The sequence below is a fragment of the Eumetopias jubatus genome, unplaced genomic scaffold (assembly GCF_037043125.1).
Source record: "Eumetopias jubatus isolate StellerSeaLion01/CBP00866 unplaced genomic scaffold, mEumJub1_p1.0 scaffold_2, whole genome shotgun sequence".
In the NCBI taxonomy this organism is placed as follows: domain Eukaryota; kingdom Metazoa; phylum Chordata; class Mammalia; order Carnivora; family Otariidae; genus Eumetopias; species Eumetopias jubatus.
Genome location: NW_028274808.1, coordinates 28,318,519 through 28,332,708, shown reverse-complemented (window position 1 = coordinate 28,332,708; position 14,190 = coordinate 28,318,519). Strand labels below are relative to the sequence as shown.

Genomic DNA, 14,190 nt, shown 5'->3' with positions numbered 1-14,190 from the left:
TTTGTAGGAAGTTTTGAAATTAAGAAGTAAATCCTTCAGCTTTGTTCTTCCTTTTCAAGATTGTTTTGATTATTTGGAATCCCTTGAGATTCCGTATGAATTTTAAGATGGGTTTTTCTATTTCTGCAAAAAAACATCATTGCGATTTTGATAGGGATTGCATTGAATCTGTAGATCACTTTGGATAGTATCTACATATTAATCTGTAAACCTGGGATGTGTTTACATTTACGTTGTCTGGTTTCTGTCAGCAGTGTTTTATTTTTATTTATTTTTAAAGATTTTATTTTCTTGAGAAAGAGAGAGCATGAGGAGGGGGAGGGGCAGAAGAGGGAGAAGCAGACTCCCTGCTGAGCAGGGAGCCCAGCTTTTGGGGCTCCATCTCAGAACCCCAGCATCATGACCTGAGCTGAAGGTAGGCACTTGACCGACTGAGCCAGCCAGGTGCCCCCTTTCAGCAGTGTTTTATAGTTTTCATGGTGCAAGTCCTTCACCTCTTTAAGTTAATTCCTAAGTATTTTATTCTTTTTGATGCTTGTGTGAATGGAATTGTTTTTGTAATTTCCGTTCAGATTGTTCATTGTTAGTATATAGAAATGCAACTGATTTTTGTGTGTTGACTTTGTATCCTGCTATTTTGATGAATTCTTTGATTCTAACAGTTTGTTTTGAAACACATAACATTATATTTTGGGTGTATAACATAATGGTTCAATATTTATATATATTGTGAAATCACCATATTAAGTCTGATTAACATCGTCACCATACATAGCACCAAATTTTTTTTAGTGATGATAACTTTTTAAGATTTATTCTCCCAACAGCTTTTAAATATGCATTACAGTATTATTTTTATTTTATTTATTTATTTTTTTAAAGATTTTTTGTTTATTTGACAAAGAGAGACAGAGTGAGAGAAGGAACGCAAGCAGGGAGAGTGGGAGAGGGAGAAGCAGGCTTCCCGCCGAGCAGGGAGCCCGATGTGGAGCTCGATCCCAGGACCCTGGGATCATGACCTGAGCCAAAGGCAGATGCTTAACGACTGAGCCATCCAGGCGCCCTGCATTACAGTATTATTAACTGTAGTTATCATGCTGTACATTACATCCCCATGACTTTATAACTTGATAGTGTGTACCTTTTGACTACTTCATGCATTTCCCCATCCCACACCTGCTGTGTCTGGCAACCACCAAAGCTTTGTTTTTTCTTTTTCTTAGATTCGCATAAAGGTGAGATAATACAAATTTGTCTTTCTCTGTCTCACTTATTTCACTTAGCATAATGCCCTCAAGGTCTATCCATTTTATTACAGATGGCAAGATTTCTTCCTCTATGGCTAGGTAATATTCCATTTATGTGTGTGTATCATATTTTCTTTATCCGATTATCCATCATTGGACACTTAGGTTTTTATATCTTGGTTATTGTGAATAATGCTGTGTACAAGGGGGTGCATATATCTTTTTAAGTTAGTGTTTTTTGTTTCTTTGGATAAGTACCAGAACTGGATTACTGGAGCATACAGTTCTATTTTTAATATTTTGAGGAGCCCCTATATTTTCCATTGGTTGCACCAGTTTACATTCCCACCAGCAGTACCTGAGATTTCCCTTTTCTCCAACAATTATATCTTATCTTTTTAATAATGGCTATCCTGATAGGTGTGAGATGATCCGTCATTTCCCCGATCAGGAGGTTGAGCATGTTGGTGGCCATGTGTAGGCCATCTTCTTTGGAAACATGTCTGTTGAGATCCTCTACCAATCTTTAAATTAGATTGTTTTTCGATGTTAAGTTCCATGAGTTCCTTCTTTATTTGAGGTATTAACCCCTAATCAGATATGATTTGTTTTTCTTTTTGCTGTTCTGATTGGGTGATTTCTGCTACCCTGTCTTATGCATCACTGATCCATTCTTCATCATCTGATCAGCAATTGATTCCCTATACTGTGTTTTTCATTTCAGTTACTATATTCTTTAGTTCTGATTCTTCAGCTCTCTTTTTAAACTTTCTGTCTCTTTGTTGAAGTTCTCACTGTATTCCCCTATTTTTCTTCTGAGTTTGGTGAGCATTTTTTTGGTCATGACATTGAACTTTTTTTTAAGGTTTTATTTATTTATTTGACAGAGAGAGAGCACAAGCAGGGGGAACAGTAGAGGGAGAGGGAGAAGCAGGCTCCCTGGGGCTCCATCCCAGGACCCTGGGATCATCACCTGAGCCAAAGGCAGATACTTAACCATCTGAGCCACCCAGGCACCCCAACATTGAACTTCTTATTTGGTAGATTGCTTACCTCTGTTTCATTTAAGGTTTTTGTTTTTTGTTTGTTTTTTGAAGCTTTGTTTTGTTCTTCTGGAATATATTCCTCTGTCTCCTTACTTTGCCTAGCTGTGTATACTAGTTAGATCAGTTATGTTTCCCTGTTTACTAGTTAGCTCAGTTATGTTTCCCTGTTTTGAAGGAGTGGCTTTATGTAAAAGGTGTCCTGTGGGGCTCAGCAGTGCAAACCCCCTTCATCACCTGAGGCAGGTACCCCAGGGGTATCCCCTTTGTGGGCTGTGTGCACTCTCTTGTGTCTGGGCTACAGTTGGTGTGAACTTGTTGCTGTGCAGGACTGTCCTCCTCTGTGGCTGTGAGGCCCAGTGGCAGCTGCTAATGGTACACTGGTGAATGGGGCTGACCCTGACCCATCTGGCTGAGAGGCCTGGCTGCAACAGCTGCAGGCACTCTAGCGTGCATGGCTGGCCTCCCCAGAGTAGGGGCGGCTTGGGGGTGGATTGCTGGTGCCATTGGAAGCTGCCCACTGGGTGGTGGGGGGATGTGTTTTGGAGGGGCGCAGATGCTTGCTGAGGCTGCCTGGAATCTCTCTCTTTTTTTTTTAAGATTTTATTTTATTTATTAGAGAGAGAGAGAGAGAGCCACAAAAGGGGGGTAGGGTCAGAGGGAGAAGCAGATTCCCCAATGAGCGGGGAGCCCGATGCGGGACTCGATCCCGGGACTCTGGGATCATGACCCGAGCCAAAGGCAGTCACCCAACCAACTGAGCCACCCCGGCACCCTGGAATCTCTTTCTTTGATTGCAGAGTTTAATCATCTTTTTTAATTACTTACAAGGGGATGTCATTTTGCTATTAGTTTTCTATATGCCTTCTTGCATTTTTGTTCTTCCTTTTACTGCATTACTGTCTTGTGTTTAGTTGATTTTTTTTTTTTTTTTTTTTTTTTTAGAGAGAGAGAGTGGGGGGAAGGGCAGAAGGAGAGGGAGAGGGAGAATCTTAAAGCAGGCTCCAGTGCCCAGCATGGAGCCCGATGTGGGCCTCCATCTCACAACCCCAAGATCATGACCTGAGCCGAAATCAAAAATTGGATGCTTAACTGACTGAGCCACCCAGGTGTCCCTTGTTGATTTTTTAAATATTGAAATGTTTAAATTCCTATCTCATTTCCTTCGTGTATGTTCTGTAGCTATTTTCCTTATGGTTACCATGGGGAATATTTAACATCCTAAAGTTATAACATTTGTATTGGTTTATATTTATATTAGCCTAACTTCAGCAGCATATTAAAACTTCTTTACAGCTCCATTCCCACCCCTTTTTGTTGTAAAGGTCACAAAATTATATCTTCACACATTGCTCCAAAACATTAATAATTCTTTTAAATCTGTTAGTCTCTTAAATTATGTAGAAGATAAAATTTGGAGGTACAAAACAGTTACAGTGATACTAGTTATTAGACTGATAATTGCTTCTTAAAAATGTATTAGTCTCTTAAATCTGTAGAGAACAAAAAGTGGTTACAAACTTTTGCTGCAGTGATACTAGCTTTTTTTTTTTATTAATGTATAATATTTGTTTCAGGGATACAGGTCTGATTCATCAGTCTTTTTTTAAATTTTTTTAATTTTTGTTTTTTAGATTTTATTTATTTGAGAGAGAGAGACAGAGATAGAGCACAAGTGGGGAGGAGAGGGAGAAGCAGGCTCCCTGCAGAGCAAGGAGCCTGATGTGGGACTCAATCCCAGGACCCCGGATCATGACCTGAGCCGAAGGCAGACGCTTAACTGACTGAGCCACCCAGGCGCTCTGTGATTCATCAATCTTAAACAATTCAGTGTTCACCATAGCACATACCCTCCCCAATGTCCATTACCCAGCCACCGCATCCCTCCCACCCCCTCCACTCCGGCAACCCTGTTTGTTTCCTGAGATTAAGAGTCTCTTATGGTTTGTCTCCCTCTCTGGTTTTGTCTCGTTTCATTTTTCCCTCCCTCCCCCTATGATCCTCTGTCTTGTTTCTCAAAAAAAAAAAAAAAAAAGAAATCTTGCCATTTGCAACGATGTGGATGGAACTAGAGGGTATTATGCTAAGCAAAATAAGTCAATCAGAGAAAGACAATTATATGATCTCACTGATATGTGGAATTTGAGATACTAGCTTTTATAATTGCCCGTGTATTTAGTATTTATCTTCAGTGAGATCTTTATCTCTTCATATTAACTTTGAGTTACTGATTCTTTCATGCTACCTTGCAGGACTCCCTTGCACATTTCTTGCCTGGTAGATCCTAGTGCTAATGAAATCCCTCAGCTTTTTTAAAATTATTTTTAAAAAATTTTAAAGAACACGCAGGTGCGAGTGGGGAAAGAGCAGAGGGGGAGGATGACAGAGGGGGAAAGAATCTTTTTTTAAAAAATATTTTACTTATTTATATGACAGAGAGATAGCACAAGAAGGCAGAGCATCAGGGAGAGGGAGAAGCAGACTCCCTGCTGAGCAGGGAGCCTAATGCGGGGCTCGATCCCAGGACTCTGGGATCATGACCTGAGCCGAAAGCAGCCACTTAACTGACTGAGCCACCCAGGTGCCCCAAGGGTAAAGAATCTTAAGCAGACTCGGCCCTGAGCATAGACCCTGACACAGGAAATTAAGAGTTGCATGCTTGACTGATGTAGCCACCAGGTGCTCTTGGCCTCTAAAGTTTCTGATGAGAAATAGAATGTTTTTGAGGATCCTTCCTTGTATGTGATGGTTTGTTTCTCTCTTGCAGCTTTTAAGACTCCCTTTGTCTTTTGAAAGTTTATTTATAATGTGTCTCAGTGTGGGTCTCTTTGAGTTCATATTCTTTGGAGTTCATAGGGCTTCTTGGATGTTTATTATATTCATATCTTTTCCTCAACTTAGGGAAGTTTTCAGTCATTATTTTTTGAAATATGCTCTCTGCCCCTTTCTCTCTCTCTTCTTCTGGGACTCCCACAATTTGCCCATTGATCTGCTTGTTGGTGTCCCAGAGATCTCTTAGGATTTGTTTACTGTTCCTTCAGTCCTTTCTGTCAGATTCTTTCTTTTTTTTTTTCTTAAGATTTTATCTATTTATTTGACAGAGAGAGCGAGCGAGTGAGAGCACAAGCAGGGGGGAGAGGGAGAAGCAGGCTCCCTGCAGGAACCTGACTGTGGGGCTCCGTCCTCGGACCCTGCAATCATGACTTGAGCCAAGGGCAGACACTTAACCAACTGAGCCACCTAGGTGGTCCAGTCCTTTTTGTCAGTTCTTTAAACTTGATAATTTCCAGTCTTGTATTTTCATATTCACTGATTCTTTCTTCTCCCTACTCAAAAATGCCTTTGAATCCCTATAGTGAAATTTTCCATTCATTTTTTGTACTTTGAGCACCAAAATTTCTTTGTGATTTTATTTAGGTTTCTATCTCATTATCATTCTTTCCATTTTGTTAATATATTGTTTTTACTTTCCTTACATCTTCCTTTAGTTCTTTGATCATCTCTAGGACAGTTGTTTTAAAGTCTTTGTGTAGTATATTTACCATAAGGTCTTTTTTAGGGACTGTTGATTTTTTTTTCCTTCAGATGGGCCATGCTTTCCTGTTTCTTTGTATGCTTTGTAATTTTTGTTGTTGAAAACTAGACCTTTGAATCTAATAATACTATAACTCTGGATAACGGATTCTCCTCCTTCCCCAGGTTTTCCTGTTTTTTATATTCTTTTTGTTTTGGATTGTGGTAGGCTGTCTGTGCTAAGGACTAGCTGGAGGTGTAAACTTAAGATTTTTTTTAAGGACTTTTCTAAGTCTTTTCCAGGGCATGCATTATCACTCTGATTTTCTTTGTTTATGTAGTTGTTTTTGTATGTCTTTAACATCGTCCAGATCTTCCCCTAGAAGTTGCAAGGCTATGATCCAGAGTTTCAGAATAGTTACATGAGACTGATGCTGCCAGTGTAATTGTTGTCTAGGTTGGGAGACCAGTTCCTGGTGCTTCCTACTTTGTCTTCTTCCCAGAATCTTCTATAACATGTTTTGAAATCAGGAATTATCAGACTTCCAACTTTATTCTTTTTTAGGATTGTTTTGGCTAGTTAGAGTCTTTTGTGACTCTCCTCAGGATTTTTCCACTTCTTCAAAATGCACCGTTGGAATTTTGATGCGGATTGTATTGAATCTGCATATTGCTTTTAGTATTGATATGTTAACAATATTAAGTCTTCTAATTCATGAACATGGATATTTTTTCATTTGTGTCTTCTTTAATTCCTTTCTGCACTTTTGAGTTCTTGTAATTTACATATATAATGGTTACCATTTACCACTTGGGCATGTTAGAGTCCTATTATTTTTCAAAGTATTTCATGTCATGAGTAATTTATATAAATAAGAATGAAGGGATGGTGAAGAACAGCTTTATTAGAAATTTTTGTAAGATTTTTTTTTTAATATGGTTGTTTTAGATTTTATTTATTTATTTGACAGAGAGAGTGAGAGAGGGAACACAAGCAGGGGGAGTGGGAGAGGGAGAAGCGATGCGGGGCTCGATCCCAGGACCCTGGGATCACACTTGAGCCGAAGGCAGACGCTTAATGACTGAGCCACCCAGGTGCCCCGAAATTTTTGTAAGATTTTAACATAGCAAATTTCTGTATCTAAGTATATTTTGGCAAACACGTATCAGAAAGATGAAAGAATACTATTATATGCTAGCAAAGTGAAATGGCAAGGGCTCTTATCACACTGTATTCTATGGTGAATTCTTTCCTGTTGAATAACTAACTGAATGAAAATACCTCATTTTTTTATGTTCTTAGAAATATGTCATTCAGTCATTAATTCTTAAGCTTGAGATTATTAATCTGAGCTATTATCTAAAGACTCATAGTTTTAGACTTTATTTCTGATGAATTTCACCATTAGAGTCTAGAGGTGTGCTACTATCAGGCTTTTTGCATTCTTGTTCTCATTTATTAATGAGAGTTTTCTTGTCATTGCTCTGAGGAGCAGGAAATAAAATCTGAATTGTCCACTATATTTAATGAAAGTTTAAAAGACAACAGAGACCACTCTATGGTCTTTTATATCTTTTTGAAAGGTGATGCAACAGTTTGGGCAGTGCAGTAAGAAAATTGAAAGATGGCTATTTCACTGTTGCACCATACTTCTAGGTGATTTGATCATTCTTTCATTTCTTTTCTTTTCTTTTTTTTACTGTTGTAGCTTTTTAAAGCACAATTGGAAATAATTGATGAATAATGATAAATAAGTGGCAGAATATTTTAAGGTAGAGGAAAAGTAAGAACACTAAGATCCCACAGATTTTCGTAGATTAATAAAAAGATTCCAATGGACCCAAATCATAATTGAAACATAGATTGGGTTTTGTTTTTCAAAAATAAGTAACTTTTCATTTTGTACTTTGGAAGATCTCTAAGAATAAAAGTCTTGAAATACCAATCCATAAAAGTAGTGAGAACTACTCATGAAAGAAACTTAAGAACTAAAATTAGGTGCATTAGATCCTAATGCTATACTGAAGGTTAAAAGAAATGAGAGTTCTTTGTTGCTTTAAAAAGAAAATCTTTTGGGGTGGGGTAATTTGGAGTTAACTGAAAAAAAAAATATTTTTTTTTTTATCATTTAAGGCTTTGGGGGACCAGATACTATTTGTAAATCGTCCTGATAAGAAGAAAATTCTTTTCTTCAATGATAAGAGCTGTCAGTTTTCTGTGGATGAAGGTGAGCCTTTCTGTTTAATTTTCAAGTATGTTAGAAATAGGTGACGAAATTTATATTTATAATCTAGTTATAACTTAAATTTTATAGTAGTGCTTTTTAGCTTTATCATCTCTTAGAGCACAGCTAATAATCTTACCACTAACATTGTTTCTCAGAATGCAGTTTGAAATATGTAATTTGAAAGATTTTAGGTTAATTGTACTTATAATCATAGTATAGTAGGTTATGATATCATATGCTTATAGCTCAGCTGTACCAAGTAGTTTATTTCTTTAATTCTGTTATTTTACAAATATTACTTCATATCTTGATATGAAAGCTTGATGCAGGATGGGAAAAAACAAACTTTTGTTGGTGACTGATAGGCTCTTAACTTGTGAGTCTTTTGATTATCAGATTGGATAGGCAAGATTACTTTTTTCTGACTTGTAGAGTCAGATGCTAAGCTTCTATTGAATCTTGTACTAAATGTGTGATGCCTATGTTTTGAATTTTAGTTTAAAAATGTTTCAGGGGCACCTGTGTGGCTCAGTTGGTTGAGTTTCAACTCTTGATTTTGGCTCAGGTCATGGTCTCAGGGTCGTGGAATTGAGCCCTGCATTGGGCTCCCCGCTTGGTGTGGAGTATTCTTGAGATTCTCTCTCTTCCTCTCCTTCTGCTCCCCCCACCCCCCACTTGTGTGCGGGCTTTGTCTCTCAAACAAAATCTTCAAAAAAAATTATTTCATCAGTATTTGTCAGGTAAAATAGTTAAACAAGTGTTTAGTCATGGAAAATCTTTACTATACAAGTAGAAATTCTCATTTAGATAAATATATTGTACTGTAAATTGTATTAATTTTGAACTAAAAAGGCAAAAGAACTAAACGCCATTTTAATTATAAAATTTGAAAAGTAATACAAACTCATACCAAAAAATTCTAACAATATAAAATCATATAAAGTAACAAAGTAATACTAGATTCCAAATAGTGAAACTATTGCTATGACTGCCTGGGAGTCCTAGTGACTCTTGTTTATGGTATTGAATAAAAGAGATTCTATTGAAGAAATAATTCTGTATAAAAAATGGACATATAATTCTTATCCCTTTAGTAGCTCATACATATCTTGATTCTGATTTTGTAATTTGTACTATGTAAGTTTTTCTTTCATATGTTATCTGGCTGTAGATATTCAGGCTTGTGGTGCTTGTATGTAGATAGGAGTTCAGTCAATCTGAAGTTACTTAGATGACCATGATTTATTTTAGGAAATAGAATGTATTTTGGTGGAAAATTGTGATTGAGAGTACCTTGTATGCAGTTGGTTCTCAGTAAATGTTTGTTACTTTAAAAAATTGTTTTCAGGGGCACCTGGGTGGCTCAGTTTGTTGGGTGACTGCCTTCGGCTCGGGTCATGATCCTGGAGTCCCGGGATCAAGTCCTGCATTGGGCTCCCTGCTCAGAAGGGAGTCTGCTTCTCCTTCTGACCTTCCCCCTTCTCATGTGCTCGCTCGCTCTCTCAAATTAAAAAAAATAAAAAATAAAAAAAATTGTTTTCAAAGTATTCCAGTTATTCTGTGTATTGTACTTTCTAATAAATAAGGTAAGCTCCTGTGTGTAAATAAGGGAGTAGTGAATTTCTTTTTTATGTTGTAGTGATAGATGCTCATTTAAGAAAGGTTTGGCGTAGCAAGTTTTGTATTGCTTGAGTCTTCTTTACTTACAGTTTTGCTTTTTATGGAAACTTTTATAATTGTCAAATTGACTTGACCCTTCAAAAAAACATAGGGGTGGACTTGATCTTTAAGATACTTACAGGTTTAAAAAAAATAGCTGATTCCTTTATTCTTTGGCATAGTTAAAAAATTTGAAAAAAATGCAGTATTAAAAAACATCGTATCACATGTTCAAGTAGGAAGATCTTTCAGTGAAAAGCAGATATGTTTTTCCTTTCACTAATTTTGAGTCCCTTTCATTTGTGGCACTACTTAACTGGTTTATTTTAATTCTTTGGGTGGTTCCCTTATTGTATTAAATGATATGCTTATATTTTTATTTCTTGATTTTTCAACTTGAAGTATTATGACTTATTCTTATCATGTTACTGATTACACCTGCTGTCTCTCTTCTTCACTTTCTAATACTGTATAGCACTAGTTTTAGTTTCTCTGCCATTTTTCTTGTTACCTTTAACAATCAAAATAATTGAATGTTCTCAGGGAATTTTTCATATTAAGTCCGCTCTGCAGATGGCAGTATAGTGCAGCAGATCTGTAGATGTTCAAATTGGGGCAAATGTTGAGGTTGCAGTAGCTCTGTAAGAATAGGATGGAACTCTAGGACTTCTTGATAATAATTCATTGGAGAAATTTTAAGAGAATACCTTCTGTTCCACTATAATCCTCACACTAATCATTATACCAAGTCATTAGTATTTTCTGTCCCCAGTGCAGTTTTTCTGTGGATATCGCTGTTGTAACTTTTCTTAGCTTTTTCCTCTTTGTGTACCTTTTTCTGTATTTCTATTTCTTGATATTACCCCTGTTTTCATTTGCCATTTTATATGGCCTTTGTTGGCTTAAACTCTTCCCATCTCCTTATTACTTGGCTTATAAGGACAAGATGAGGATTTTCCTTTTCTTTCTTTCCTTTTTTTTTTTTTTAAGATTTATTTATTAAAAAAAAGATTTATTTGGGGGGCAAAAGGAGAGGAAGAGTCTTTTTTTTTTTTTTAAAGATTTTTATTTATTTGACAGAGACACAGCAAGAGAGGGAACACAAGCAGGGGGAGTGGGAGAGGGAGAAGCAGGCTTCCCACTGAGCAGGGAGCCTGATGAGGGGCTCGATGCCGAAGGCAGACGCTTAACGACTGAGCCACCCAGGCGCCCCAGGAAGAGAGAGTCTTAAGCAGACCTGGGTGGAGCACGGAGCCCGACGCAGGGCTCAGTCTCAGGACCCTGAGATCATGACCTGAGCCAAAACCAAGAGTCAGACGCTTAATTGACTGAGCCACCCAGGCGCCCCAAAATGAGGATTTTCACTTTTTTCCACTCAGATTATAAAAGTAACCATGTATGCTTGTTAGTAAAATCCCACATATCTGGAAATAATTGTATAAGTTGTTTGATGTTTATTTTTCTAGTTTACTTTTTCTCTGTTAGAGATATTCTATAATGCTATATGGCTATATAGTATTCCATTATGTAAGTGTACCTGATGAATGGATTTTTTAAGTACTTAATAATGCTGCAGCAGATATACATTTTATGTTAATGAAATAGCCGTATAATATCAGAAGGTATTGGGAGGGGAAATTGACAAATCATTTGCATCTCGTAAGTCTTTGTTGTTGTGGACTTATTTAATAGGTGTTGAAGTATATTACTAGATTTCCTAATATTGACTGTCCTTGTACTCCTAGAATAACCTTTTTTTAACTATATATTTCTGGACTCTTTTTCTATGTATTTAAGGGTTTTTGCTTTACTATCCAGTTTTCTTTTTTTGTTTACTTTCTCAGGGTTTGGTTTGTGTGTTATGCTGGATACATCAAAAGAGAAGTACAGTTTTCCTCTCTTCCTTCCTACCCTTTTCCTTCCTTTTCCAGTCTTTCCTTACGAGAATATTCGATTCCTTGAAGATTTGAACACAAATGCCCATGAGTGTATCTGTCTTGTTGCTTCTTTCACAGTATTCTTCATATCTTCTTTGGTTATGTCTTTCATTAAGTTTCCCACGTTATAAATTAATTTTGGTAATTTCTGCTTTCCTAAAATCATCCATTTTTGATTTTCAAATTTAATAGCATATAGTTTTTGCAGAGTATGGCTCCAGAATTTAATTTTTTTCTGTAATTTTCCCTTTTTATTGCTAACTTTTTGTATTTGAACTTTCTCCCTTACTTCCTTGCTACGCTGTTGGTTTATCTATTTTACTTTTGTTGTTGTATTTTTATTTTAAAGGAAAATATCTGTCACATCACCCTTGGTACATACTAGTTTTTGACCACATGAGTGGTGACTGAGCAAACATTAAAATCTGCCATTGTTTTTCTGTTGTTTTAATTTTGCTGTTACTTCCTGGTTATGTTTTCCTGCAGAATTTTTGTTTTATAAACATTCTTGACAGTCATAGTTTAAGGATTATATCATAATCATTGTAAAGCATCCCTTTTGGTTGTATTTAATGTTCTTTAAAGTCTGGCTTTAACTCATATTATTCTTTTAATCCCTTCCCTTTTTTTGGACTGATATATTTTTGCCCATTCTTTTTTTTTTTTTTAATATTTTCTTTTTTTTTTTTTAAGATTTTATTTGACAGAGACACAGTGAAAGGGGGAACACAAGCAGGGGGAGCAGGAGAGGGAGAAGCAGGCTTCTCGCTGAGCAGGGAGCCCGATGCAGGGCTCAATCCCAGGACCCTGGGGTCATGACCTGAGCCGAAGGCAGACGCTTAACAACTGAGCCACCCAGGCGTCCCTTTTTGCCCATTCTTTTACTGTATACCCTGTCTTCTTTTGTTTAAATATTTCCTTTGTAATTGGCATATAGTTGGTTTTAACTTTTGAAGTGTCATTTTATATTAATTATCTTTATTACATGATATATTCTCCCATTATTTGTTTGGAAAGTATACTTTTGGGAGGTTCTCATATATACAGAGTGATTGTCTATCTCTAATTTGCTTAAACTGTAGGTATCATTTTATTAAGTTTGTTCTTTTGTTTTTATTTCCTAATTGACACTTTCTGGGATTTTGGTAACAATCTATTGTGTATTCCTGAATTCACTTATTCAACAAGAGTTCAGTTATTCAACAGATATTTACTGATGTCCTACTACATGCCCCAGTTATTTTGCTAAATGCTGGGGATACAGTAGTGAACAAGGTAGACAAGTCTCTGCCTTTATGGAGTTTGCAGTCTAAAGGATAAAGTAAACAATATAAAAAATAAAACATGATGATAGATTGTATCAAATTCTAGGAAAGAGACAAATTAAGTATGTGCAAGCTGGTAAAGCAGTAGGAGGGGTGAACTCCGAGAAGATGGCTGTGGAAGAATGAGATGGAGCTAGCCTTGCAGAGTACCAGATGGTGCCCATGTGGGTGCTGTTGTGGGGGAAGTGGGGTTCAAGCAGACAGTAGTAAAGGCAAAGGCTGTAGTAAAGACTTTGATTTTTTTTGTAGGCCAGTTGTTTTTAATCCTTAAATCTGATTCAGTGGAGCCTGAGGAACAAATATTTTGTAACATGTTCTTTGCTCTTGTAAAATAAAATTTCTAGATGATATAACCTACTTTGAGACACAATTTCTTTTTTTTTTTTTAAAGATTTTATTTATTTATTTGAGAGAGAATGAGAGATAGAGAGCACGAGAGGGAAGAGGGTCAGAGGGAGAAGCAGACTCCCCGCTGAGCAGGGAGCCCAATGTGGGACTCGATCCCGGGACTCCAGGATCATGACCTGAGCCGAAGGCAGTCGCTTAACCAACTGAGCCACCCAGGCGCCCGAGACATAATTTCTTAAAAGTTTGTATAATACAGGGATGCCTGGCTGGCTCAGTCAGTAGAGCATGTGTCTCTGGATCCCAGGGTGGTGAGTTCAAGCCCCCACATTGGGCACAGAGCTTACTTAAAAAAAAAAAAAAAAAAAAGTAGGGGCACCTGGGTGGCTCAGTCGGTTAGGTGTCCAACTCTTGATTTCAGCTCAGGTCATGATCTCAGAGTTGTGAGATTGAGCTGTGAGGTCATGAGCTGTGAGGTCATGATCTCAGGGTTGTGAGATTGAGCTCTGAACTGGTGGTGGAGCCTGCTTAAGATTCTTTCTCTCCCCCTCCCTTTGCTGTCCCCCCTTAAAAAAAAAAAGTATAATACCCTAACAGAAAGAAAAAAAAGGAAATTGGTTTATATTTACAAATATATTTCAATATTTGTAATTATTTAAGTATATTTATATTAGAATATAAAAGGGATATAAATAACACAGTTGTTTACATTTATACGTAGAGTCACCATTGGATGTGATGGCTACAAATGGACCAATACAGGTGTGATGCAATGGCACACACACACTATATATCATAATTAGTGTTTTCCTTAAGTGATAAAGAATGCGTGGCAAAGGTCTGCAAAATACAAAGTTATGTTTTTCTGAGATTTTCAAAGGTTAATCATACTG

General features: G+C 37.0%; 1 protein-coding gene across 1 annotated transcript in view; it reads left to right on the top strand.

Moving 5' to 3' along the window:
• Positions 1–14,190, top strand: part of GTF2E2 (general transcription factor IIE subunit 2) — a 68,866-nt gene that overhangs the window by 40,656 nt on the left and 14,020 nt on the right. Inside the window, exon 6 of the mRNA XM_028087586.2 lies at positions 7,938–8,031. Coding sequence (XP_027943387.1) covers positions 7,938–8,031 — 94 coding nt within the window. The remainder of the gene's footprint in view (positions 1–7,937; positions 8,032–14,190) is intronic.